Source organism: Gymnogyps californianus, chromosome 10 (assembly GCF_018139145.2).
Source record: "Gymnogyps californianus isolate 813 chromosome 10, ASM1813914v2, whole genome shotgun sequence".
NCBI lineage: Eukaryota > Metazoa > Chordata > Aves > Accipitriformes > Cathartidae > Gymnogyps > Gymnogyps californianus.
The window spans coordinates 853,209-881,098 of NC_059480.1; the positions used below are offsets into that span (position 1 = coordinate 853,209).

Sequence of the window (27,890 nt, forward strand, 5' to 3'; positions counted from 1 at the left end):
CCTGCACTGAAGCCACTCTGGCCACCACCACCCACCTGCAGGTCACTGTGCCCTGAGCCTGCTGGGAGGAGGGAGAAGAGCCAAGCCAGGGTGCTTCCAGCCAACCTCAGCCAGGAGCCCGCTGGGGGCAAGCCCACGGCACTGCCGTGTGGAGGGTGCAGGCTATGGGAGAGGCAGGACCTGTGCAGGGGATCCAGAAGATCACAAAGATCTGGTGATCTTGAGAGCAAGCCTGGGAGCTGGACCTCACCGCTGGGCTTCCTACAGCACTCTTGTAGCTTGTGTCGGGTGGACACGGTGGGCGGACCAGCCCCAGCAGCTGCTGTCTAGGGATGCTGCCAGGGCTTGTGGGCTAACTGATGTGGTCCAGGGACTCTCATTTAGTGTGCATGTGCCAAAGTCAACCTGAAGCTGGTCTTGTAGCCTGCAGCAAAGATGGGGACATTGAGCCTGGGACACCATCACAAAGGCAGACCTTTGTAAACTTAGCCATGCCCCACTGGTCCTGGCTGCCGGGAGATCAATCAGGAGTGACACAATCGGCTGGAGAGGTTTTGCAGAGGAAGAGGGAGGAGGGTGACTGCTAATCTCAGCATTTCTTTCCGGGTTCATCCCAAGAACTTAACAAAGGTGCAGTGTGATGTTTCCTTCTGGCTGCAGGGCACTTATCGAGCTGTCTGGTCACTGCCATTGACTTTCTTTGCCTGTGCAAGGAGCGTGCCAAATCATGCGTAAGGAACATTTACTGCCTTTCAACCCCATTGCCATTGCCAAGAGAGCGCGAGGGAGCGGGCAGGCACTCAGGGTGCTGCAAGCCAAAGGGCAACGGGCACGACAGCAGCGGTTACTGGCAAACGTGCACAACTCAGGGCTGGATCCAGCTGGGACTTTCTCAAATTAGGCTGGCCAAGGCAGGGGATGGCTAGCACAAAGAAAAAAGCCCCTCCTGTGGCGTTTCAGCCCGCAGGGGAATTCAGCTGTCACAACTTGGGAATTTTCCATCTGAAGCCCCTTGTAAAATGAAAAGCACCTTGCCCTGCTCTGACTCCCGCCTGCAGTGCAGTTCAGTGCCAAAGTGAAAGGCTTCCTAAAAATGGGCTGATCCAGGGAGGGGGGCGATTTAGGAGCTATTGAGAAACAAGGAAGGACAAACAGTGTTAGGTCATTGCTTCTGCAAACACAGCCAGGGCTGTTCCTCTATAAAAGGGGGAGAAAGCAGTTCCAGAGCCATCACAGACTTGGAGGGGACAGTCTGTGACCAAGGCTGCTGCACCCCCTCCTCGGCACCTGACTCCCCGCTCAAGTATGAAACTCGTACTCTCTACTGTGCTGTCCTTCGGGATAGTGGGTAAGTGTCTGCTGAAAGCAGTTTTGGGGGAAAGGAAGAGTCAAAACCTCCCAGGACTCCAGGCTTTCCCCTTAGACAAGGCTGTTTTAGAGCTGCAGGACGTGCCAGACCCAGGCAACTGTTAAGTAAAAGCCAGGACGCAAAGCGATGCTTGCTTTGGCAGCTGTGGATCTCTGTCAACAAGGATGGTATTTTGAGCACTAATGACGGCAGCTTTTTCCTTGGGTCAGCCCACGGAGGCTGGAGGGAGGTCTGCAGCTCCCCACAGCAAGCTGCTAAGCACCTAGCTGGCAAGGAGGAGGGATGCTCGGCACCCACTGCTGGGGAGGGGACTGCTCGGGAGAGGCTCCGCACTCCTGCTGTCACGGGGCGCAGGGAAAATTCACCCTCCGGCCAACTGCTGTGCCGGCAGAGAAGCAAGGGTTCAGCCGGGCGGGGAGAAACTAGAGCAAGACCTGCCTGCCAAGCCTGCGTGCATGTTGGGTTAAACCTGAAGGCAGTGACAATAAAATAGAGCTTAAATAACGAAAGACTCCGCATGCTCCCCGCCTCTGCTCCTGCGCTGCTCCGTCCTGCTGCTGCGGCTGCACTGTGCTCGGGCTCCTGTGTATTTTATGCCTAAATTGTGCTGCTGCAGAACTGGCTCTGCTTGAAGCGATTATTTCTCTCCTCTCTCTCTGCTCGCAGTTTTGGCAGGCAATGGGCAGGTAGCCACGGCAAGGAGATTGCTGCCGTCTACACCTGACCTGGGGGCTGCTGCCTGGAAAGGGAAAGAGGGGTCCCCTTCTCAGAGTAGGCAGCAGGTCTCTTCTGATCCCCCATAAAGTGGTGGTGGTGGTGGTGAACGTCCTCTGGTGGGAAGTGCTCCCTGTGCTGCTGGCATCGGAGAGTCCTCGAGCACCTTTGCTGAGTACTAGCACGCAATGATGTCTTATTAAGTGAAGAGTCCCTCCTCCTCCCCTGCACAGAAGGAGCCAAGAGGTTGCCCAAAAGCTCTGCGGCTGAGGCTGTGGCACTCGGGCTCCCGTTGCCTTCCCAATGTTTACCAGTGCAGCCGGGCTGACTCCCTCAGGAGGTCCCCGTCCAGCCTCTGCCCACGGCAGGATGGTTGCCAGCACTAGATTAAGGTGACCATGGCTTTTTGCAGCCAAGACTTGAAAAACGTACATGATGGCAGTAGGAATTAAGGCTAAGGATTCTCCCTGCGGCCAAATTCAGCACCTCCACCGGGAGGAGGGGAGGTGTCTGCTGGCAGGGTTATGGCTCAAAAATCAAGTAAGAGAGAATACTTCAGAGGTGAAAGAGAAAATGGAAACAGCACAGATTAATCTGGAGATGTTTGAATGAAAAGTGCCACCAAGGGTCTGGAGGGAGCGAGCTGTGCGTACAGCCTCTTGGTCTGCGCAGTCCTGCCAGGGAGGGGCAGAGTTAAGGTGAAGTGTGCGGCACAGGCTGGCCACATACTTTAACTGCAAATTTCCAGCGTTTCTGGTGTTTGGGTTGCGGAAGGAGGCATGAGTCTGTGTCCACCTGAGGTCTTTGCTGTGCTCCGGTCTCCCAGAGCAGCCAGTTAGCTGCATTTACTGGTTGGGGGACTCTTAGGAGAGAGGACTGTGGAGGTGGTATGGCATCTCTGTTACTGGGTGTAGTGGAGGAGGTGAGATATAGAGAGATGGTTAAATATATCAGATCATTTAGCTGCCAAGGAGGTCATGTGTGGCAACTTACTGAATATAGTCTGGCCAGGTCAGAGCTGCTTTCCCTCCGGAGTTATTTGCAAAGACACTGCTTCAGTGGACCACCTTTTCTCTCCATTTTTGCAAAGTCTTGAGTTTGATTTCTATGGAAGTGTGTGGATTTGTTCTCCTACTCCTGTGGATGTTGCCATGAGCTCAGGCTGCTTGAATCACGATGCTGTGCAGGACATCCATTACCCAGGGACAGGAATGATCCTCCCAGATGTTCCTGCAGGTGCACAGGTCAGGCAAGAAAGAAACGGCCTTCCTGCATGACTTAGGAGATGTGCAAGGGAGATCCTCCACACAGCCATCACCTCAGGCCAGGACTGCAGGGAACCAGAGACAGTGTATTCACAGAGACGCTTTTTCTCTCCACGTAGTGCCTTTCTACCTCTCTGAGACTATTTATTTCTGGTTCTTTCCACAGCTCTGTGTTTTGCTGCTCCCCCTAAGGCAAACATCAGATGGTGCACAATATCCTCAGCAGAACAGAACAAATGCCACAATCTAAGGGACCTCATGCAACAAGACGTTGCATTGAATTGCCTGCAGAAAGCAACGTACCTTGACTGCATAAAAGCCATTTCGGTGAGTGGGCAGCAAATATCTGTGCTGGGCACTGAGGATGTTTCAGCAGCCTAGAGAAGGTTGGGGTTTCCTTTGAGTCACTGGTTGTTGCCTGTGATCCCCCTGTAGAGAAGGACTCACCCACAGGATCCAGGAGAGACTCCGGGGAAGCGTTTTCCCTCATGCGTCCCTGCTCTTTGTTTATTGACCGAAATCTTTTTGTTGTTTAGAATAATGAAGCAGATGCCATTAGCTTGGACGGTGGTCAAGTTTTTGAGGCAGGCCTTGCCCCCTACAAGCTGAAGCCCATTGCTGCTGAGGTCTACAAACAAATTGGAGGTACATTTTCATGCAATATTTTTGAGCCAAGTGGTGGTGACAAACTGATAGTGCAAAGGCCATCCTTTCCATGCAGAGCTCCCAGATTATTTCTGCTGGGTGTCCGAGGTACTGCCCCTGGCTCCCAGATCCCAGAGGGGAAGGGGTGGGGGGCAGTTACACCAAGATGTGAATCATCACCCATGGCCGTAGAGTCACTGCAATGGAAAGGGGCAGAGCCAGTGCCCCATTTCTGACGTTAGCTGCGATGAAAGTCACTGATCCCATGATGACGCAGTGGCCATGGAAGGAGAGCACCATGAGCAGAAATCACAGTCCTCCTGAAGCATGGCATAAACATTGGGCTGGTCCCAGAGATCATCTGCTTTCAGCGACCTTGAACTACGTGGGTAAAACACTGAGCTAGATAGTACAGATAACCTGTGTATCTTCCTGCGCAGTCATCAAGACAAAAAAAAGATTGAAGAGGCAACAGCATTAGTGGTTGTGAAGGAACAGCCAGTTGAGATGACTGAGGCAAGAGGTGCAGGCAATGCACGGAAAAAAGAAGAGAAGCATAAAAAGTGCTCTGCAGCAATTCCTTCTGATAAGAGTTAGCTCCGTTGCTCCATCCCTACTCACTCTCTGTACCATCCTTTGTCTCTCCCATCTTTCTCTTGGGAGACGAACAGATGCTATTTCCCTGTTTTTGTCTGTCTCACCTCATGCAATCCCACCACATCCAGAGCTCCCAGTCTCTTTTGCCCTCTGCCCTGGAGTTCAGCCTGTTTGTACACAATATTCAGGATCAAAGCAACACGGCAGAGTCATTCTCAACATGGTAGCTAAGAAAATACAGATATTAGTTGGAAGACTGTGGTCTCTACCACCCCTAAAACTCAGTCATTTTATTCATACATAGCATGTGATGGACTAGGTATAATTTTAAAGGCTAAATGTGGAATTTCAGTCTCTCAAGGTTTACGTGTATGCTTCAGTGGGCAACGACATTTGAGAAAAGGCTTGCCAAAGAAGATTTGCCAAAAAGACTCGTTGAAGCATCCTTACAAAACTGTGGGCACGTCTAACGTCTGTCCAGTGGCAAAGCATTTTGTGTGTGATAGTATTTTCAGGTCACTTACCATTACAAGTTGTAATGCGCAGCATTGGTTCAATATTGGCAGTGTAGCTCACCCCTAAGGAAATGGAAAGACCATGAGCGTTCAAGCAGAATTGCTAATTATTTGGAAGTGCAGCACTTTATTCTCTGAAATCAGGGGTTTGGCAGGATTTGAAATGTTCCTAAGTCCTGCTTTTTCATTGCTTTCCTGCTTTTTCCCACACTGCAGGCTCCACAACCAACTACTATGCCGTGGCTGTCGTGAAGAAAGGAACAGACTTCACAATAAATAACTTGCAGGGCAAGACCTCCTGCCACACAGGCCTGGGCAGGTCCGCTGGCTGGAACATCCCGATTGGGACGCTCCTCCACCGGGGAGACATCAAGTGGGATGGCAAAGACTCAGCCTCCATCGAGCAAGGTGAGGTGGGAAACGGCGAGACAAATGGGTTGATGTTAAGCCAGGGGTAGTGGTACGGTGAAAGCGATGTTGCCCGATCTTCTGCAGAGGTCCAGAGGTGGCTCGCAGAGCAGTCGAGTCATTGACATTCTTTGTGCATCCCCTCCCTTCCAGGTCCTGGCAAAAGTGAATTTTAGACTAACTATTGCTTCTTTCTCATCCATAGCGGTGGCCAATTTTTTCTTGGCCAGCTGCGTGCCTGGTGCCACCACTGAACCAAAACTGTGCCGTCAGTGCAAGGGGGACTCCAAAACCAAATGCTCCCGCACAGCACCTTACTCTGGATACTCTGGAGCTTTCCAGTGAGTGAAAGTTATTTTTCCTTTGGGGAAATATTCTAGCCCTGACACACGCAAGTTTTCGTTATACCAGGGAGGGCTGTGCTGTAATCAGGGGTTCTGAGGAGACTGAATTTATAGAACAACTGGGAGTACTGGTAATTAAAGATCCAATTAGTAATAACAGGCAGGCAGCTAGCGGGAGATGAGAGAGGCAGCTGGGTTGTATGGTTTTGCACAGACTAGCATTGTGCTAAGTCTAACTGGGCTTCTTGAGCATTACTTCCCTGCCATTACATTTTCTTCCCTGCCAGCATAGCTTTTTTGGGGGAAGACCACTGCTCTACGGTTGCAGTTTGTGCCGAAGTAATTTGCTGAAACAGGAGTCAGGGAGCCACAATGTCTGGTTTTTTAACATCTCTTCTGTTTCTCCCACCTGCAGCTGTCTGAAAGATGGAAAAGGAGATGTGGCTTTTGTGAAACACACAACTGTTGAAGGTAGGCCTGCAAGATCACTTGTTTCTCTCCTTTCTAGTCCACTCTCTCGCTGCCACTCCATCCTGCAATTAGTCTACACTGTGCAGGTTTTCATTCCTCTCCAGGTTTGCCCTAAACTTCTCCTTTCATCTCTAGAAACATGTTTTGCACACTGTGGACTGACTCATCCTTGTTATTGAGAAATATAATTACGGTGGGGTCCCCTTTTTCTTCTTTGACGTTCTTCTTTGAAGAAGGAAAACCTGCTTGATTTAAGCTCAATGGTATTATCGTTGGTGCCACATCTCAGAGCCAGCTGTAATGTTATCACAGCAAACGCAGGGTGAGCAATCGTGTAGGTAATTACTCTCACCCATCCCTCTGGGAGGGATTTGGGAGGGAATTCAGCCCACAGCAAGAGTTCACTAACTCTGCACTTCTCGGAGACGGAAGATGGCCTGGCATGCCCAGGACCTGCAGTGAGCTCAGTGGAGAGCCACCAAGACGGTCACGGGGCAGGAACACTTGTCCTGCGAGGAGATGCTCAGCGGGGTGGGCTTGATCAGCCTGGGAAAGAGATGGCTTTGGGGGGACCTCAGAGCAGCCTGCCTGTACCTACAAGGAGGCTAGCAAGAAGGTGGAGCCAAGATCTTTACAAAGGTGGACAGTGGAAAGATGAGAAACAATAATCATAGTCTGAAACAAGAGAGGTTTGGACCAAATACATGGGGAAATCTTTTCCCCTTGAGGACAGTCAAGTAGTGGGACAGGTTGCCCAGGACAGCTGTGCACTCTGCATCCTTGAATGTCTTCAAGATCCACCTGGAGCAACCTGGTCTGCCCCTGCTTTGAGCAGGGGCTTCAACCAGAGATCTTCAGAGGTCCCTTCCCACCCGAATTCTCCCGTAACCCTGTGATCTCGGACCTGGGCTCTGTTTTCAGCCTTGACATTGGTTACCTACTGGCCTTCACAGACCATGTGCGGCTCCTGACCTGTTCCAATTCATTTGTACGGTGTTTGTAAATCTGTTTGTATTTGTATCCATTTGTACGTGTCTGGATGTCTAGGCACTACTGCCACATAAATCCTGTTACTGTTGGGTTAGTTATTGCAGAGGCAGAGATAATCTCTCTTTCACAGGCACATGTATTCTCCTTTCTGCATCGTCTTCGTAGGACCACAATGACCCCATTGCCATTGCGAAGGGGGTGCGTGCAACCTGTCTTCTGCAAAGAATTCTCCCGCGAGCTTCAGCAGAAATAAATTCATTACAAAGCTGCCCCAGACTGGCTTTTTTGTGTATTTTTGTGGTGATGTAACTCATGGTTCCTCCCTTCCTCCAGAAAATGCCCCAGAGGAGAAGGATAAGTACGAGCTTCTGTGTCTGGATGGCAGACGTCAGCCCGTGGACAACTACAAAACCTGTCACTGGGCCAGGGTACCTGCTCACGCCGTTGTGGCTCGAGATGATAGCAAGATTGATGACATCTGGAGCTTTCTCTTAAAAGCACAGGTATCGTCAAGCTCTCCTTTCCTTTCTCTAGCATCCCCTCTTCCGTCCTCTGGCTTTGCTTGCTCTCTCCAGCTGTCCAAGAGCTTTGGTATGGTCATTTGCTGACTATTTTTCCCTCGTGGCAGGAAAAATTTGGCGTGGGCACAAGCAGCACCTTCCACCTCTTTGGGCCACCTGACAAGAAGGACCCTGGCCTCAAAGACTTGCTTTTCAAAGACTCTGCTATACAGCTGAAGCGTGTCCCACCACTGATGGATTCCCAGCTCTACCTGGGCTTTGAGTATTACAGTGCCATCCAGAGCCTTCAGAAAGGTAGGTGGGACATGAAACACTAATGTCGTGTCAGTGTGAGCTGCGTTGAAGAGTTGGGATCAGCAAATACGTCTGGGCAAAAGGAAATCGATTTTTTCAAACACAGTATTCTCTGCAAAATATTTCCTGTGAAAGGTATCACCATTAAAATCACGCAATCTTCACAAACTTCACTTACATCAACAAAAGGAATTTGTTGATTCCAAAGTCAAAATAACATCACCACCACACCGACAAAGGTGGAAGATTTACACACACTCCACCCCTCGTCCCTTCACCACGATTACAACAACAAAAATTGCCCACGGTTACGCAACTGGTGGTAGAGATTGGGCATGGTCAAAACTGCTGCTTAGAAAAGCCATTTCTGGGACGTAAGAGGAAGGAACATCCCGGGACACCAGGTCCAGTATTGGCCACTTGAGGGAAACAGTGTCCTTTATTTCCACCTAGACTCATCAAGCATTTACTGACATCCTAGCTGGCTTTCTGAGAGTCAAACATCCCACAAATGACCTCTGAAACCCACTTAAAATGTACAGTTGCTCAGAGATCTCTGTGGTAGGCTCAGCCGCTACGGCATTTATAGAAGGGGGTGCATGGACTTCATGTAGCATCAAAACAGATTATTCAAATGCCACTTCACAGAAACATAACGAGGTTGTATTTTTGCAGCTCGGTCTGGTCTTAGTCTCATGGTTGTCTGGGCTGTGAGATCTGGAGAAATGCGGAAGATATTATAGGCGGCAATACCAAGTACTATTAACGCATGGTGGTTTAGTGGTTGCGATATTTTAGCTAACAGGAATCTGCGTGAGCGGCTTGTGTTATGCAGAAATTCTCCTTTCTGACCTGCAAGTTGATTTTTGAGCATCCTTTAGCTTAAGAATCATCCCTTCTATTCACGCCAGCCCAGGGCTTATTAAACAAGAACGTCTTGCACTGGGCAGCAGCAGGTTGGCGTGGACAGATGGTTTCATGGCTGAGTCCCCCGCGCCCAGAAAGTAGCCTGTTTGTAGCCTCATCGTTCAGCAGGGCTCTAGGCTTATCCTTGTTTTTCCTCCGCTGGTTTTACAGATCAGATGTCCAACCGCAGAGAAAACAAGACACGGTGGTGTGCAGTAGGCAAGAATGAGAAGAGCAAGTGTGACCTCTGGAGTGTGGTGAGCAACGGGGAGGTGGAGTGCACCGTGGCAGACAACGCCGACAACTGCATTATTAAGATCATGGTACGGCTTTTTTTCCTTCTCTTCTCCCTGTGAACTTTTCAGATGGAGAGCAGCGTTGCTTCTTGCAGCCTGGGAACAGATGGGGCGGAAGGGGGGTAGATTTTAAAATAAAATATTGCGAGCTTTGGGAAAAATACCAGTAGGCAGAAACCAGCCTCATCATAGGGAAAAGGCTTGACTAGTTTTTCACTGATTAACATTTAAAAAAAAAATTTATTGGACAGTGTTCTTTTTTTGAGGTTTCCTAAATAAAAAGCAATCTGCTGGTGTGAAGTAACTTTTTATTTGGAAAAAGAAGGCAAAATATAAATTTTGTGAAATGCAGAGAAAAACAATTGCCTGCTTAGAAGAGGAGCGATTCCATAGCATAGACGAAGATGCTGGTGGCAGCTCAGAGGGCTGGGTCAGTACCGTGAAGACAGCACAAAATGCAAACTTGAAAGGACAGACGAGATAAGGAAATCTGTTTGGCAGGGAAGCAGGCTAGGAGAGACACACGCCTGAGCCTGCACGTGTCTGGGGAGGAGACCTGCTGCTGGAGGTGGTTACAAACGCACGGGGGTGATGATAATTTCAAAACTCCCTCTGTTTGCATCAGCGAGACCTCGTCTGTCCGTACGCTAAGGGATGGCCTCTCGCGTCGCCTTAGCCCCAAGCCCTTCTCCCTTACATCAAGTGCTTCTTTTACAATCTGATTTCTGAAAAGCGCTGGTCTGGGGACATACAGCGTCGTTTCATCGCTGCGCCGTTTTCATTGCAGAAAGGTGAAGCAGATGCTATCAGCTTAGACGGAGGTTTTGTCTACACTGCTGGCGTGTGTGGCTTGGTGCCAGTGATGGGAGAAAGCTATGAGGGTAAGCACAGCCCGGGCTGCCCCTCTGGGTCCGGGTGGTGGGGAATGGGCTGGTGCAAGAGCACTGGTTTTATTCCGAAATCTAGAAAGCAGCCTCAGCGCTGCATCCTGCAGAAAACACAGGGTGCTCTGAGGCAGCTCTGCTCACCGCTGCATGCCTCGTCTTTCCACGAAGGTGGAACGGCCCTGGGAGAGTGGGCATCGATGGTCAGGAACACAACGACCTCCAGCTCCTCTCTTCTTCGTTTTAATCATGATGTCCCTGTCCTTTAGCACCAGACTCGGTAAAACTAGTTGTTTTAGCTCAGAGGAGCAGACGGAGGCTGTGCTTTCTTCTGTTGATGCACAAGGTGTTACCTGAAATAGTCACTTCTAGAATGAGGTTTCTCCAGAAATTAGTGAGCTCGATCCTTTTTTGGATTTGCCATATCTTTTATCTAATATCTTCTTCTTTTTCCCTCCCTCAGATGACAGTCAATGCAGCAAAGCAGAAGGAGAACCAGGTAATAACTGCCAACAGAGGGACCGAAAACAGTCCTGATGGATATAAGTAGAAAAATATATATGCAGTCACGAGTGGAGAATAAATGGCCAGTCTCCACACAAAGAGCCACTGTGTCCAATGCGGATATTAAAAATTTGGGAGACAAATTTAGCAGTCAGATGGAAAGTTTGGGTCTGCAAGCAGATATCAAGGCAAAGCATACGGTAGTGGCAGAGCTTTGTGCTTAGCTGCTGCTATCTGGAGCACAGTCACACCGTAACGGTGCCAGGGCTGGGAACAGGGAAAGAGGGCCCGGGTTGTAGCATTAGGAAATTGTTCTTTATAGAAACGGGAAGAGGGAGAGGAGGGAAGGTTTTTGTCCTTTGCTAAAGAGGGGATAAGAAATCAGGAGGGGATAAGAAATCATCATGTATGTCTTGCTACAGCCTTCTCGCATAGCCAAGTGTCAGAGTTTCGGGGGGCGGGGAAATGTCAGGGATAATAATTTCCCAGGAGCATGGTGGGAGTAGATGCATCACATCTGCGAACTCTTCCGTTGTCGCTGCCCGGCAAATCATTTATAAGTGCAAAGTATTTCTGCTACGCTGTTCAGAGGTGCCCTCTCCCAAGCGGGGCCAACGCTCTCCTAAGGGAGCACGGTGGGATCCTTGGGTCAGTCCTTAATTCTCCTCTATTTTATCTTCTCAAAGCATCCTACTTTGCTGTGGCTGTTGTGAAGAAATCTAACAGAGATATCACATGGAACAATCTGCAGGGCAAGAAGTCGTGCCACACCGCTGTCGGGAGAACTGCTGGCTGGAACATCCCCATGGGCTTGATTCACAACAGGACAGGGAACTGCAATTTCAGTGAGTCGAGTTTTGCATCCATTTCTTCGAGCTGGGAATCTGCCTGCAAAAATGTTTTCCCATCCTTCACTCGATCTTCAAAGTTTCTTGTGCCTCAAAGATCCCACCTGGAGGTGGGAAATGGAGAAGCCTGTTATTTAAGGTTTCACTGAGCAAAGTTTTAGGCTGTTGGTGACTGCTTCAGAGTAAGATACGGCACGTCAGCTGCTTTGAGGGGCTTTGCTTTCTTTTCACATCTCTCCCTTTCCCTCTGCAGCAGCCCAAAAGGTATTCCCAAAAAGGGAATACAGGCTGCCCCAGGTATAGGGGGCCTGGTGCTTGTGCAGGGTGTGGAGTCGGGGTAAAGGATGGGTTTATGAATCTCAGAAGGGAGGGGAAGGGCTGAGAACAGGGGACAGAGGCTGATCTTCATTCAAGAAACTTAAAGGGACTGATCTGACCGCCTGAGAATAAGGGGGTAGAAGTCTGCATTGGCTCTGGGACTTTAGAGAATGTTCAGAAGATCAACTTCTACATTCAACTTTCAATCGGTGAGAATTACGATTCAACAAGAATAATTTGGAAATATTATCGACCAGGGCAAATTAAGCATGTAATTATTAATAGGAAATCTCTAACTGCAAGAAGATATTAGTGTTAGTAAGTTTTAAACTCAGCCTCTCCATCCTCCCGCCTGCCTTTCCCACTGTCCCTTCCTCCCCCAGAGCTCTGGCATTGCTGCCAAATGCAACTCTGCCGACCCGTAAAGGCTGCGGAGGCTTGGGCCGGCTCTGTGTGAGCTGGGAATGGTTTGCAGCAAAAACATTCTTCTTTTTATGCCAAGATAGCGCCTATTGCAGTTGAGCCTTAGGCCCTGCTTCATTGTCAGTAACAAGAAGACACAAGTGTCATAGCGAAAACTGGATGCACGCGATTTGCTGTCCACTGAATCGTGCTCCTTCTCGCAGCCTGTTGCCAGCTCCCCGTGACCGCTAATACAAATTCAGCGCGAGAACGCATTATTAAAAGAAAACCTAACTTTTCAGGGCAGGAAAAGTGAATTTCTCCTCTTCCTGCCTTCAGATGAATACTTCAGCGCGGGCTGTGCTCCCGGGTCTCCTCCTAACTCCCGCCTCTGCCAACTCTGCAAGGGCTCAGGGGGGGTCCCGCCGGAGAAGTGCGTCGCCAGCAGCCATGAGAAATACTACGGATATACCGGAGCTTTACGGTAGGTGATGGAAACACTCAGGCTGCTCTCAAGTACCCTGGGGCTAAAATCACAGAGGTTATGGGTAGATCACATACCGAGTACAGCCTCATGTCAATGCTAATTTGCTGACCGTCTCTTTTTCTCCGTTACACTGCTGAAGGTATGTATGTCTGTAATATTATACATATGCTATACGTTTTTTCTTCACGCAGCTTCCTGCAAGATGATGTAAAATGTTCCCGTTCTGTAAAACTAACGTCCTGGTGCCTCCAGGCAAACCTGGAGAGACACAAGCGTTTTGGCCAGACCTCCCACAATGGCAGCAGTGCTACCCTTTTAACACAAAGGAGGATAAAAGATTAAAAAGGAGGGAAAGGTCCCCCTCCCTGTTAAAAGATGGGGACCCGCAAACAATGCTGCCACCAGACACTCCCTGTTAAAAATGCTGCTTGCCTCCGTTAAAATGAGCTGTCCTCTAAAAAGTGCAGAGACCAGAGGTCAGCCCCAGTGCCATCTTCTCCGTACCCGCTCAGCATCAGCGCCAGTCTAAATAATTCCTGTTGGGCATGAATTTAAAAAGAGAATGAACCTCGTTGCATTTACATCTAATAGCAAAGAGACCCTGCTTCAGCGTTTGCAGCCCTTTTGGCGCAAGTCAGTGTTTTTACAAAGCTATTAACACGTGCAGGCAGGCATTGCAGGAAGCAAAGCGAATTCTGAACCTGGCCAAACTGCTTCTTTCTGACAATAAAATAAATCGGCTAGTTATCACGTGAGAAGGATGCATGTTTTTTTCCAGCATGTGTTAAAAGACTGTGTTTCAGGTATCCTTAAAATATTCACTGCAGGGCTCCTAGACCTGGCTGTCCTCGGAGATTAATTTTACAAAATAAGACCTAGGTCAGAATCAAATCTGCGGGAAAGGGCCAGGATTCAAGCACCCACGTCACTTGCCTTTCTTTGTACTTCCCAGGTGTCTGGTCGAGGAGGGGGATGTGGCCTTTATTAAGCATTCAATCGTTGAGGAAAACACTGATGGTACGTGGTTATTCTATTGCACGGGTCTCGGCAGGGCTGCCTTCCCCTATCTGCATTCTTTTTGTTCCCAGTGCAGAAGGTAATAGCAAGCTTTACCTGCTTGTCCTCTCAATCTCACCCCTCCTGCCGGAGGAGCAGAATTCAAGCGTCAGCACGTGCCGTCTGCCCCGGGCGGCTCTTCCCAGGCATTTCTGCAGAGACGCTTCCCCGCTAACTATCATTTAATTTCAGCGGCACAATTATTCGCGCGGTCCCTTAACCAGAGACTCCTGCCTCGACACCTTTGCGCAGCGCTCTAGCTCCCCGCTTGCCTGAAAATGAAAAGTTCAGTTCACATTTCTGAAGGCAGCGGCTGCAGTTTTCCAAGCGTTTGGGAAAAAACGCAGGGAAGGAGATGTAACTAAATCTCCCAGCCTGCTCTGAGAGTCTGACTCATCCCGTTGACTTTTCCTGAGTTTTACTTACAGCCTCCTTTGTACACGCCAAGTCTCCGAGTGCCAGTGCACAGGCAGGCAGGGACAAATGCCTTGCTTAGGTGTTGTGAAGCTGACGTTCTTCCGCTCCACAAGATCTCTGAATCTCCAAACCAATTTCCTTTAAAGGGAAAAATAAAGAAGACTGGGCCAAAAGTCTGAAAATGGACGAATTTGAGCTGCTGTGCACTGATGGGCAACGGGCAAATGTCATGGCTTACAGGGACTGCAACCTGGCCAAAGTTCCTACCCACGCTGTGATCACGCGTCCCGAGAGAGCAAATAAAGTCCGTGAGCTGCTGGAGAGACAAGAGGTTAGTAGTACTGACAGTGGAAGAAATGTTCTGGGGTTGTTTTTATGCGGCACGTTTGCATTTTTAGAGCAATGATGCTCTGAGCTTCCCCGAGTCAGCGCAACGTGGAAGATTTTAACTTACCGATACGGGGTGACAGCCTCGTCCCTCAGCCTCCCCCTTCCTCCATCCCTTCCGAACTGCTCTTTCTCCTCTGCCACCTTAGCAAATACACCTTTAGGTAACAGCCGGCTCGTAGCGGTTGCTATTGTCACGCTGTACGTGTGTGACATGAGATTATCACCTCCTTCTGGGGCTACGCTCTGAGGTGTGTTTCAGAAACTCCTCTGGGGTGCCTGGTCTCTAACCCAGCTGGGTCAGGCACAGCCCCAAGAAGACAGCAGCCTCCCTGCACACACACAGTCTTACAGCTACTGGTGTAAATGGAACCAGGTTAAGCCAGCTGAGTTTGAGTTTACTTTTGCTTTCAACTCGTGGCTAAGGCACAGGAGATGCTGGCAGCATCCGCCGATGGGCTCTGCCTGTAGTGACACGTTAAAATGGAAAAAAAAGTGTTTTGACAGTCGTGCCACAACGGTGCCTACCAGTGAGAGATCCCTCATCTAACCACACGGACAGAAGATTCAATCCTAAATTTCTGGAGCTCGGCTGGGGGCTCCCCAGGATGATGGTGAAGAAGGAGGACTAAGAGCTAGGCTTCGACGAGCTTAATCTTGCCAGCTTTCTGCCTATTCTACATACACTTACCTCTTCATGCCTTTATTTCAGAAACTGTTTGGAACAAAAGGAATCGAGAGAGAGAGGTTCAAGTTGTTTGAGTCTGTGACCAAGGACCTTCTGTTTAAAGACTTGACCAAGTGTCTGGTCAAACTCCGCAGTGGAATAACGTACAAGGAATTCCTCGGAGGTCAATACTATGCTTCAGTTGCCAGCCTCAATAGCTGCAATCCATCAGGTAACTGTAACAGCCCCAGAAAGAAGTCCGTGAATTGCCGTTCTTAGCCTCGCAGGCACGGACAGTTTCTCCTGTAGCTGCCCATTGAATTTTTTAAAGCCAAATGAGGATAACTCATGAAGGTGCCAGTATACTTTTCTCAAAGTTCCTTAGATGAACTGGAAACAGTCTTGAAGTCTGCCGCTCTGGCATCAATGGGAATCAAAGATTTTTACTCACCTTTAGAAAATATGCACTTTGAGAAACGGTAAAAAGAACCCACCCTGTCCCATCAGTGTGCGTTCAGTGCGATCTGCGGTTAATACACATTTTTTTGTGGCCCGCTGAATATATTGTCCACGCGACGACGTTGTTGGCGTGGCTGGGTGGGCGCTGGTGGGACGGGAGTGTTTAAAGGCAGGATCTGAACTTCTCCCTGTCCTTTCCCTTTTCAGAACTCCTCCAGGTATGCACCTTCCTTGAGGACAAGTAGCGAGATGGGAAGGACCCTTGCTGGAGGGGAAGGAAACTTCAAGCCATGACTCCTCTCGTGCCCTCAGCACCGAACACCGACCCGCAGAGGGCCCTCTGCCTTCACTGCTTTCTCTGCCCTTCCTCTTCACTCTGAAAGCGGCTGTTTGAGACTTTACCGTGCTCTGCTGCCATCACAGCAAGAAATAAAATCTCAAATCTAAACGGGCGTCCTGAGATTTTTTCAAAACGGTCCTTAAGCCCATTCCTTCCTCGGTACCTCTCGCTGTAGGACAGTGCCAGATACCAACATGGCTATTGCCACTATTGCTGCCCGTTAAGAGAAATTTGTTTTAACATTTGCCAAAGCAAAATGGGTTAAATATGCCCTAGAGCCTAATTAACAGATGTTTTGTACTCTCTGTGCTTTTGCTTCACCCAGGTTATCCCATTATCTCCCCAGCAGAGGAGAGTTGCCCAGTGCGGTTGGGAGACAGGAAGAGGGAGAGTGTTTATGTCAGGGAAGCTGAAGGGTGGAGAAGGGAAAAAACCAAACCAAACCAAAAAATTACAGTGGTTGTAAGATGGAAGGTGTGAATAGAAATCACTCCGTCTCGTATCCCAGCTGGCTAGATCTGAGTCATTTCCACCAGGCACTACTCTTAAAACACATAAGGATATTGACAGGGAGAGTCCAGGCTTAGGCTTCCTTTCTGAAAAAAATCTAGGACTTTTACTTAGAAACATGTGTGTTTTGGTAGTCTGTCCGATGTGCTGCTGACCTGAAACCAAACATGTAGGTGGGCAGCCTGACTCTAATCCACAGTGAAAATAAAAAGGCAAGACGGAAAGGTCTGCTGAGGCGCCCTGCTTCAGAGGAACAGAGTCTGGAGTAATCCAGCAGGTCCCAACCCCGTTGTCAAGGCAGGCATGGAAGAGCTGCTGAGGGCAGAAAGATGCTAAGAGCTTCTGGCTTTGAGGGAATGAATAGTTTGATGGGCTCTGTCGTGGTTTGACCCCAGCCGGCAGCTAAGCACCACGCAGCCGCTCGGTCACTGCCCCCCCACCCCTGGGATGCGGGAGAGAATCAAGAAAAAAACCTCGTGAGTTGAGATAAAGACAGTTTAATAGGGCAGAAAGGAATGAAAAACAATGATAACAATAATAATAATATGACAATAGAAATACTAAAAGAATTAAACTATACAAAGCAAGTGGTGCACAGTGCAATTGCTCACCACTCGTTGACCGATGCCCAGTTAGTTCCCGAGCCGCGATCCGCCCCTCCCAGCCAGCTCCCCCAGTTTATATACTGGGCATGATGTCATATGGTATGGAATATCCCTTTGGCCAGTTTGGGTCAGCTGTCCTGGCTGTGTCCCCTCCCAGCTTCTTGTGCCCCTCCAGCCTTCTTGCTGGCTGGGCACGAGAAGCTGAAAAATCCTTGACTTAGTACAAACACTACTTAGCAACAACTGAAAACATCAGCGTGTTATCAACATTATTTTCCTACTAAATCCAAAACACAGCACTATACCAGCTACTAGGAAGAAAATTAACTCTGTCCTAGCTGAAACCAGGACAGCCTCACAGAGATGATTTTTGGATGCATATGGTATGTGTTGTGAGAAGTCTGCTAGCCTGACTGAAGATCGCCTTGGAAGACAGAAACATAGAGTGCGATGGGAAGCAATAAAATTTAGTTCCTCACATTTATGTAGGATGAAGTATACTGGACAGATGGCTTTTTTAACCTGTTCTGAAAAACTAGCGAAGAAAGAGATATAGTGCCTTTAAGAGCATGCTTCTACAACTAACTATGGCTACGGTTAGAAAACTTTCCCCAAGAAAAGCTGCATCGTCTGTACTCCACATCAGGTGTAACCCCTTGCCCCATAAGTAGAAGGCATGGAAAAAAGGAACCTCACTAGAGGACCACAGAGTAACTCAAGCGGGAAGGGACCTCCGGGGGTCTCCAGTCCAACCTCCTGCCCAAAGAAAGGGGTCAACCAGGTTGCTCAGGGCTTGACCAAGTCCGGCACTGAGAACCTCCAAGGATGGCAACTCCACGACCTCCCTGGGCAACCCGTCCCACTGCTTGACAGCCCTCAAGGGGAAGAAGTTTCTCTCATACCCACTCTGAACCTCTCTTATTTCAGCGTATTCCCATTGCTCCTCATCCTGCACCACCGTGAAAAGCCTGGCTCTGGCTTCCTGACGCCTGGTACAAATGTGGCCATCTCTTCTCCAGGCTCAACAAGTCCTGGCCCCTCAGCCCTCACCCCACAGGGCGAGCCTCCAGCCCCCGGACCATCTCGGTGGCTCCCTTCTGAGCTTGCTGTCGTTCCTGGATGCCTTGCTTGAACCGGGGGGGGGCCCAAAACCAGACGCAGTACCTAGAGGTGGCCAAACATCTCCAGATGTTTGAGTCTTAAACCAAGGACCTGGTGCTGAGCCGGGGGGGGCAATCACCTCCCGGACCTCCGCGGCCCTCAGGCCATCGCAGCCGCCCACCGCCACCCCTTCACGCGCCTTGCCGTGCATTAACCCCCCTCATGCGGCAAAGGCAACGTGCTCCCTCACCTCCAGGGCCAGTCCGAGCCACCGAGCCCCGGGCCTGGCCCCAGCCCGCCTCCCCCTTCCCTCCTCCTCCTCCTCCTCCGCGGCCGCGGGGACTCCCTTCCCCACCGGGGAACTACAACTCCCGTGAGCCCCCGCGCCCCCGCCTCCCGGCAGCCCTTGCGCGGCACCGCCTTTGCTCCTTCCCGGCAGGCCGCGGGCACCGGAAGCGGGGGTACGGCGACGTGTGCGCGCGGGCAGGCATGGCGGGCAGGCTGGAGCCGCACCTGGAGGCGCTGCGGCGGGAGCTGCGGGCGCCCGACCCCGCCGTGCTCTCCGTCCTCCTGGCGTTGCTCGCCGTCGCCGTCACGCTCCGTGAGTTGCGACCCGCGGGGAACACATCCGCCCCCCCCCCGATCGCGCCCTGAGGGCCTGCCCGGAGAGCACCGGCCCCCGGGCCGCGCTCGCTGAGGCGGGCGCCGGTGCCGCCAGCGGCGGGCTTAGGTGCTTCCTCCTCTCTCCCGCAGTGATCTGGAGGTTCGTGCAGGGCAGGAGGAGCAGCCGGAAGGCGGTGCTGCTGCTGGGCCTCTGCGACGCGGGGAAGACGCTGCTTTTCGCCCGGGTGAGCGGGGAGCCGGGGGGGTGTCGGTGTCCGTGTCGTAGCGGCCGCGAAAGGAGCCCCAGGCCGGGGAGCTGCCCGGCTCCAGCCGCCCTGCCAGCCGTCTGGCGTCCTCTCGTACGGAGGTGAAGGTGCTCCGAAGGGTTTGCAGGCACACTCTCTTCCTTCTTGTCTTAGCCATGTGCAGATTCAGTATATAAATAATTCTTTTTTTTTTCCTTAATGAATGTTTTTTAAGTTCTTTGGGGAAAAAGAACCCTGAAATCGTTTCATGTGTGTAAATTGAAATCAGATACCTCAAGTCTGTTACCCCTTACAGATCATTTCAGTTTCTGAGGGGATGAAGCGCGATGCCAGTGTTCCTTCAGCCTCCTTTTTCTGAAAACGACTTTTTTTTTTTTTTCCCCACAGCTGTTGACAGGCAAATACCGCGATACCCAGACTTCGATAACCGACAGCTCCGCAGTTTACAGAGCCAGCAGCGACAAGGTGAGCGGGCGGGTTGTCGGCTGTAACTTGTGCATGGTTGCTACAGCCAGCTGGTGCCTTTGTTTTTCTGCTCTCTGTGCTAAACCTGGCTTGATGCTTTTTGGGCTGCTCAGTCTTCCCAGCTTGAGATCAGTCCCCAGTTTGGTCCGAGTGTAGGATAGGATTTTTCTAGGCAATGCACGCTGAGAAAGTAGGAAAATACTGGGAGGTATTAGGGACTTCTCTTCTCCACAGGTTCTTTTTTCTTTGCTCATCAAATTGTGAAACCTTTTTGATTGAAAACCACATCTGTGTGTCGCGTGTAGGGTAGCATTGTACTATTTTTTTTTTCTACAGAGCTGCTTTTACAAGTGGAGTAAAACACACAGCACTGTGGGGACAGCGGTGTGGTTTGGAGCAGGAGGGAGGTTTGTGAGGGAACATTGTTCTGTCACGTTTGGCTTATTTGCTTGGCAGTAATTTCTGTGTCTCCCAAGAAAACCTGAATTTAAAAGCTTTAGCAGGCTTAAAAAGAGTCTCCAGCTGAACTTCGTATGGTCTCAAAAAGGGTTTTGGTTACTTTCAGGTCCTGGGCTGCCGCAGACCAAGTTACTTTCAGTTTATGGTGATCTCTTTAGTTGCAGAAAGAGTTTCTTTCTCTTGCTGGGTGCACACGTGGCAGTGAAAGCAGCAAGCTGGCAGCACGTTACGTGCTGGTGAATTGTAAAAGTAGACAATATTTTTGTGGCTTCCCTATGGCAATCTTCAGTAACGGTGCTCATAATAAGAGGTTAAAAACTTACTAAAGGGAAGTGCAGGGCTTTTTTTTTATGTTTGTGTCTCTAAGAGTGAGCAGACAGGAGGTATTTGGAGGGGGAGAGGTGCTGGAATGCTGCAATGTGGACTGTTGCTTTCCTTTTTTTAAATTGTAGACAAGGTTTCCGTTAAAATCCAAGAGCAGTGAGTAGATAAGGTCTTGTGTAGTGTTCTCTCCCCTCTTGAGAACAACGAGCGTTATCTTGAGAATGGTGACGTGGCCCTGCTTGGCCACATCTCGATCAAGAGCGTGTGAGAGGCATTCGTTCTCTTTAATGTCACTGCTTTCTTGGGCTGGCAACCTGTGGAAAGGGAAACGTTTGTAGCTTTCAATTAAAAAAAGTCTCTTGCAAAGGCATTTTTGTGTTATTCCCAGCAAAGTTACGTGTATTTGGGTAGTCTTGCAGTTGGGTGGATTCTGTGTGTGAATAGATACCTTGATTCAGAGACTCTGGGATTGGTATTCTGTATCAGGGATTTGCAGGACAGGAGTTTTGCTGTGCAGAGATCTACTTGCTGTCAGGGACGTCGTAAATCTGCTGGTGTACCGAGAGAGGTGACCGATGAAGCTTTGTCACTCGCGCTGTGCCTGTGGTAGTTGTAGGGGGGTTACTGTGGGTGAGAAACGAGTTGAACGTTCTGTTTGCTCTGCGGTCATGCTCTGTCCTCTCAGCTCTGGTGGGTGGTTTGCTGGTGTTGGCACCCTCCTTACTGAGTCCTGGCCATGGATGTCGTTCCTCAGCATTTCTTTTGCCTGTCAGAATTGTTTGGGCTGGTGGAGAGACTGCACCTCGGGGAGAGTTACGTGCTTCTGCCCGCTACGGGGGTTCACTCGCCCACTGCTGCCTCAACGCCGGGCTAACTGGAATCCGCTATCAGACTGGTTTTCCCTGATCCGCGATCACAAGTACCTCTAGATTAAGTGTTGCTGATACCTTCTCGCTTCTGTTCCCAGAGCGCTAACGTGACCTTAATCGACCTCCCAGGCCATGAGAGTTTGCGACTTCAGTTCTTGGAGAGGTTCAAGGCCGCAGCCAGGTAACTTGGAGGAGCTTGGCAGGGGAGGAGGGAGCAGGTGACGTTTTGGAAAGGGATAAACCAAATGATGGTGCTGGGGATACTCTGAGCTGGGCTGGAGTCACTCTGTGCGGTGGTTGCCCTGAGAGTCAGAGCTCTGCCATGGGGTAGCCGGGGTTAGTTATTGTTCCGCTTTCCCGCTTACCTGCGTTTGTAGTGCATCAGGAGGCAAAGCAGCTGCAGCGAGGAGGGTTTAGGGTATGTGGTAGATCCCTGGGGCAGAGACGGAAAGATTTCCTGCTGGGGCTGGACGTGGGGTGTATTTCAGCCGGCCTGTGCTAACCTGCTCTTGGGTTGGATGAGATCAGATGTAGAAACAAACGTGTTAGCCCAGGCTGGAATACTTGCAGGGGAAGAGGGTTGCAGAGCTTCAGGCCCAGCACGTGTTCTTCCCTCTTTCCTCCAGAGCCATCGTGTTTGTGGTGGACAGTGTGGCCTTCCAGCGGGAGGTGAAGGATGTGGCGGAGTTCCTGTACCAGATCCTGGTCGATAGCACTGTGCTCAAAAATGCACCCGCGCTGCTGATCGCTTGCAATAAGCAAGGTATTGTGTGCTGCCTCGCGGGCTGGACGTCGGATTCGGTCCTTGAGTGGTAGGCGTTCATGCCATGGGTGCTGAATTTTTTTAGGAGATGGGATTTCGGCAAAATGAAGGCTGGAACTTAGTTTTAAACTTGGAACTGCTCAGCAGGAACATTTCTAGCAGCCATTGGGAGAATTCTTAGGTCAGGTGTGTCTAATAGCTTTGCAGAGAAGCACCGCTTGGGAGAGCTTTTTAGACGGGCTTAAGTAAGGCAGGTGGCTTTCTGCTTGTGCAGAACTGTCTTCCTGAATCTGCAGGCAGCAGAAAATAGGATCAACTTGAGTGTAACGAACTATCTGTACACACTTGGTAGCTTCAGTGTTAAAACCAAGCTGTTTAGCTGCCAAGATCATATGTTTTCTCTTGATTGGTCTAGCAGGAACATCCAGTTACTGGAAAGGACTAGATCTTCAGATCCCTACAACTTTTGCAGCGAAGGTGTGGATCCCTGTATAACAAGCTGAAGCTTTTGGGCAGTATCAGATTTGGTTTTCTTAGTTATTTCGTGCGCTACTTCAGGAGCTCCTGAGGCCTTCATGGCTCCACGTGCCGCAGGTTAAAAAGCGGTTGAGCTCTGTAATGCCGGGAGAGGTGAGAGTGCTGGGCCTTGTGGGTGGGACATCAAACCCCGTCCTCTGTTTGAAGCAACTTACTGCCCAGCAAGAAGAAATTTATTCCCTACGTTATATCAGACTTTTGGGTTGCTCCCGTTCACGCCTGCAAACCCAAAGCTCCAGCATGCCTTATCCTAGTGCAGACACAGCTATCTTTGTCCCGGTAACTCTTACGACTGCACGGTTTGAGCAGGCCTTGCTGTACCTTTAGGAGGAGGAACCAGGTTCTCAATTCTGACATAAAACCAAAGAGCCCATTTCCCTTTCTTTTCTTTCTCTAGATGTCACAATGGCAAAATCAGCAAAACTTATTCAACAGCAGCTGGAGAAAGAGCTGTGAGTATGAAATTGGATCTTAAACCCTCTGAGCTTCTCTCTTCTCCTTTCTGTCTCTTACCTCAGTGCACAGTGAGCTCCCTTGAGCCACATGTAAGTTCACTGTAGAAAAAGAGCAGTCTGTTTTGTCTGTGTAGGTGTAACCAGGATGAGAGAAGATTGCTCCTTGCTAAAGCATGCAAAAAAGCAGTAGGCACAGACAGTGTATTGCCTCCTAAAAGCTGTGGGTTGGAGAAACAACATCCCAATCCTTCCCTAAAAGCTGCCATCCCTAGGCTGAGCAATACCTCCCGTGGCCCAGGGCGCTGTCCTCTCTCAGGTACAGGCAGGGTTGGCTTCCAAATGTCAGACTTTTTGTGAGTGGTGTGAAGATCTTGGTAGCTCTGCTCGGTTGTACTGGCACAGGTTTTTTTTTTTTGCAGGGCTCCTCTGACGCAAAAGGGCTTGGCGTGCAAAGCTTGAGAGCTGGGGAGAGAGCATCCAGTTTTCCTGGTCTGCTAACGGGCATTGCAGGAGCCTGTTTGGGACCCCGTGTTGGCTCTGTATCCCCCCTAGGAAGGGCACTAACCTGGGAAGACAAATGCTGTATGATCTGTTGCTAATTTTAAGTTGTAAGAGGAAGTGGAAGGAGGAGAAAGTGGCTTGTAGACTGTGCTACGTTGTAAGCTGCCAGCTAAAGGAGCTGCATCTGGGGAGGAGGCAAGTAGAAGATGATTTTTTTTAAGCTATATTTAATCTCTGTCTATGAAGATTCTGCCTGTGAGTCCTATAATTGTAGTTGGGTCAAATCTGCTCTGGGAGAGACCTGTGCAGCTCTTGTGCCGTGGTAGGCTTCTCCACCAGCATCTGGTAGAGGTTTTCCTTCCCCACACACACTCAGAACTGGATAATTTGCCTTCCTGTTGCCTGTGGGTCCTGTTTGCTGGTTTGCAGTTAGCGGCAAGGCGGTCTTGGGGGTAGGAGGAGGAGTGTAGCTCTTTGGTCTCCGAACAAATGCATGTTCGTGGGATATAGCCATCTTGTTGCCAAGTGGTGGACTTGGCAGCGTAAGGTTTATGGTTGGACTCGATGGTCTTAAGGGTCTTTTCCAACCGAAATGATTCTGTGATTCTATAATCTCTTTGGCCAGTAGACGGCAGCAGGGTTATTTGTGCTGGTGCCTCTTCCAGGCTGAACACCCGACCTTCCCGTTTTTAAGGGAGGAATTAGTTGCCACATATTCAAGCTCTCCAGGAAAAGAAGCATTCCTTCGTTCTGATGTTGAGCATTTGCCAGTTATCTGTGCGTGGAAGTTAGATTTCTGAGTAGGTTATATGCGCCCTGTTAGCGTTATTCCTGCAGGCTGGCAGATTGCTGCCATCCTCCTCCCTGCGCTGCCGTACTTGGATGTCCTTGTGTGGAGAACCCAAGGAAGCGTCTGCTTTCTTATTCCTGAACTCACACCTCCGGGCAGGTGTTGTTCTTTTCCTGTGCCCCATTAATTTAGCTCCGTTCTGTGAGTAAGGAGTAGCTGGGGTTGACTGAGAGCAGGCACTGCCAGACTGCTCTGTCTCTGGAAGAGATGCGGCAGTCCAGCCACGAGGCTCTGCTAGGCAGTGGAAGGCCTGGGGAGAGATCGCTCTTTGCATCTGTGCCTGGCGCAGCCTTGCTTTTTGGGACCTCGGAGGCCGTCAAATCGCAGTGCCTCTGCGTCCGTTGGGCTCTTCCATCTCCCTGTGCTGCCTCTGCCTTGGATGCCCGGTGAGCGAGGACAAGGAGGGCCTTGTCCTTCCTCCCCGCGCGTGGCAGGGAGTTGAGATGCTGCAGCAAGCTGAAGGGCAGGAGCAGTTGTGACGTTGCAGCCTGGTCCTTGGGCAGGCATTGCTCACGGGAGCAGTGGGGAGACTCGATCCCCCCCTCTCAATCCCCCAAAGGTATCTGGCACACTCAAGTGGCAGTGGGGTGAGCCCCTGCGTGATCCCTGATATCACGGGTGCCTCTGTCTTCCCAGTTCACCTGTTAAACTAGTGCAGATCTGGAGCACTGTGGACTAAATCCTGTGTGATTCCTGGTGACTGGTCTGGATATTGGGGAAATTCAGATGCGGACATCATCGCCCGACTCTTGCTGTTATTTATTACAAAACAAAACCTGTTTAAGCACCCTCTCCTTGAGTGGCCTCCTGTCTGTCTTGCTCTCTTGAGCCTCACTGCAGTTGTGCCTTCCAGCAGGTATTTAGGAGAAGTGGCCAAGGTGGCTGGCCCTGCCTGTGCCTCACGGGGCAGAGCCACGGGACCTTCTATCCTTGGTGTAGCTGGCATCCTGCTGACCGAGCTGGGTCCAAAACATCTCAGCAGCCACGGTGTAGGTAATGTTCCCCTGGTTCACAGTTCTTGACCCTTTCCCTTCTCTGTCTGCAGCAATACCTTACGAGTGACCCGCTCTGCAGCCCCCACCAGTCTGGATGGCTCAGCCACTGGGGGCCCTGCCCAGCTGGGGAGGAAGGGCAAGGACTTCGACTTCTCTCAGCTACCCATGAAGGTGGAATTCGTGGAGTGCAGCGCTCGGGGCAGCAAGGGAGAGGAGGGAGATGCTGACTTCGAGGGCCTCGAGAAATGGCTGGCTAAGATCGCCTGAACGGAGAAGGGCAGGGCTGGAGGGAGAGGCTGGGGGGCAGGACGCTTGGGGACTGAAAGGAAAAAGATGGTCTGAAGCACTCAAATCTCATCTTGCTGTAGAAAGAAGAAACTTAAGTTGGAAATCAACACTGTGGTATCTTCCTCTGCTGCTTGGGAGCAACATGACACAATTGCTGGTGTGATTTCCTCTGACTGTCTCTTCACACTGCAACGTTTTTTTCCTCTCCCCTCTTCCTTTGTCTTCTCTGGGATGCTCACCCTCTGGGCTTCTGTGTTTCCTTAATCTTTAGGCTTTTCATTTGGTAGTTGCCAAGCAAATTAGGAAGGAGTGCACTGCCGGGTGAGTTTTAGAGATTGGAATCTGCGTGTTGTCTTCTGCCTTGGTTTAGCATTGCAACCCTGTTGCTTCTCAGAGCTCCTGATCACCTCCTGATTTGGACTGCTTTCCCCAGCCTCTCGCTGCTTGGGAGCACTGTGCACATCACCTATGCTGCCCTGGCGAAGCGCACAGACTCTCTCAGTTGGGCAATCATTGAGGAGAGTATAAAAAGCTGTTTTCCTCCGTGTCTCCTACCTTCCCTTTCTTCCAAACTGATGCAGTCCTGTTTCTGTGGGACTGGAGTGGTCTATTAAATGCCAAAACCAGGCTGGCTGCTCTGCCTTTGTCACTGTGCACTGCCTGTGTCCCGTGTCTTTGGGTGATTTCCCCTGTTGGACAGTCTTTGGGAGTTTTTCTTTAACTGAGGGCTATGTCCTGAAATCTTGTTTCACTCTGCTTTCTCCTTCCCATACTTCAGGCTCTCCTTCCACAGACATGTATGCACACTCTCCAAGTGGCAGAGTTACAGTAGGGTCTTAGCTTGAAACTATGAGGCGGGCACGTTTTTAGATTCATACCTACATTACGTGCGAGATCTGGCACGACAGGCGTTTGCTGCGCAGTCCCCTGCCTGTCTCCTGCTCCATCGACTGCAGTAACATCTTTTTTTGAGTGTAATTAGTCAGCAGTTGTGGCAAAGTGAGAGGGAAAGTAAAAAAGCTGCTAGCACGTTAGTGTGAGTCCTCCTCCTGAGGAAGATGCTCAATGAAGAGGGGAAAGAAGTGTGAGATTTTCCCAGTTCGTTCTCACTTGTCGGTGGTGTTTAAAGCCAAAGCTGCCGCTCTGTGCGTGATCCCAACTGTTAACCTTGCAGGGAAGATTCAGGGAATGCCTGTCGCTGTAGCTATCTCAGCGGCTCAGGAGGCTGCTCGGAGGCTTGGAGTGTTGGAGGGCTCTGATTCAGCACGCTTCGGAGCTGTCTGAGGGACATTTGCTCTCCTTCCCATGCTCTGGCCAGGAGCATCGGTTATCCAAAGGGAAATCTTCCTGAACAGCCTTAAAACACAGTTGCCCTGCCCAGCAGCTTCACACAGCTTTGCGCTCTGATGGGGTCTCACTTCTGTGCCGCACCTACGTGAGGATGATTGCTCTCCACACCGCATATTGCGAGGTCCTACGGCATTGAAGTTTTTCCTTTTTTTTTTTTTTTTTTTTTTTTTGTTGCTTCCTCTTCTGTTTGAGGGTAGGAGGGAGTGGCTGGCTACTGGTAGACCTTTTTTTGTCCTTTGCAGGCTCCTCTCCTCTCTGGTTTGATGCTTCCTTCATTGCTCAACTGATCTGTTGTGTTCTTTTCCTTTCTGTCTGGAGCATCCTCTGCCTCTCCGTAGCATTGCCAAGTTGTTAGTAGTGTTGGGAAGAGCAAGAACGGTCTTCAGCAAAGACCTGCGCTCCTAATGAAGCTGGGCCTTGCGTTACTGGTCTTGTGAACCCAGTGGCTCTTCCACTATCCGTGCAGGAGGTGGGGAGGGTTATATTTACAAAGTGTGTTATATTCTTCTGTTGCCTGCAGCCAGAGTATTGTTGGAACATGTTTGTCGTGCTTTGAACTCCTTTAGCTGGAGATCCTTCCTAGGCTGCCTGCTTTGAATCCGTAATGCTGAAGTGAGAATATTGCTGTTTCTTTGGGTGGTTATTCTGCTTGCAAAGACCTGTCTCCTTGAAAAGCAGAGGCCAAGCACCAGCCTCTGCTGGGGTAAGGGGGGAAGGTAGCATGAGGCCATGGTTGGTTTTAAGTTATTCTTACTAAAATTATTCCTTAAATAAAATTTTTTTTTTGCTTAAATGTTTGTTCTCAAGTTTTGCTTTAGTCTGTCTGTATTGGCCCCTTCTCAGTG

At 50.2% G+C, this 27,890-nt stretch overlaps 1 protein-coding gene across 1 annotated transcript; it reads left to right on the forward strand.

The window, feature by feature from the left end:
- The first annotated feature begins 1,294 nt into the window (after nt 1–1,294).
- LOC127020150 (ovotransferrin-like) lies at nt 1,295–27,172 on the forward strand. The gene is made up of 22 exons (XM_050902614.1): nt 1,295–1,348; nt 3,515–3,675; nt 3,885–3,993; nt 5,322–5,513; nt 5,719–5,854; nt 6,273–6,328; nt 7,652–7,821; nt 7,947–8,133; nt 9,211–9,362; nt 10,123–10,216; nt 11,377–11,568; nt 12,631–12,775; nt 13,731–13,795; nt 14,398–14,582; nt 15,351–15,537; nt 18,760–18,921; nt 19,074–19,168; nt 19,577–19,654; nt 21,405–21,487; nt 21,933–22,069; nt 23,004–23,058; nt 25,458–27,172. The coding sequence occupies exons 1-22, from the start codon at nt 1,306–1,308 to the stop codon at nt 25,672–25,674; spliced, it is 2,901 nt and encodes a 966-aa protein (XP_050758571.1). The 5' UTR covers nt 1,295–1,305; the 3' UTR covers nt 25,675–27,172.
- The last annotated feature ends 718 nt before the right edge of the window (nt 27,173–27,890 follow it).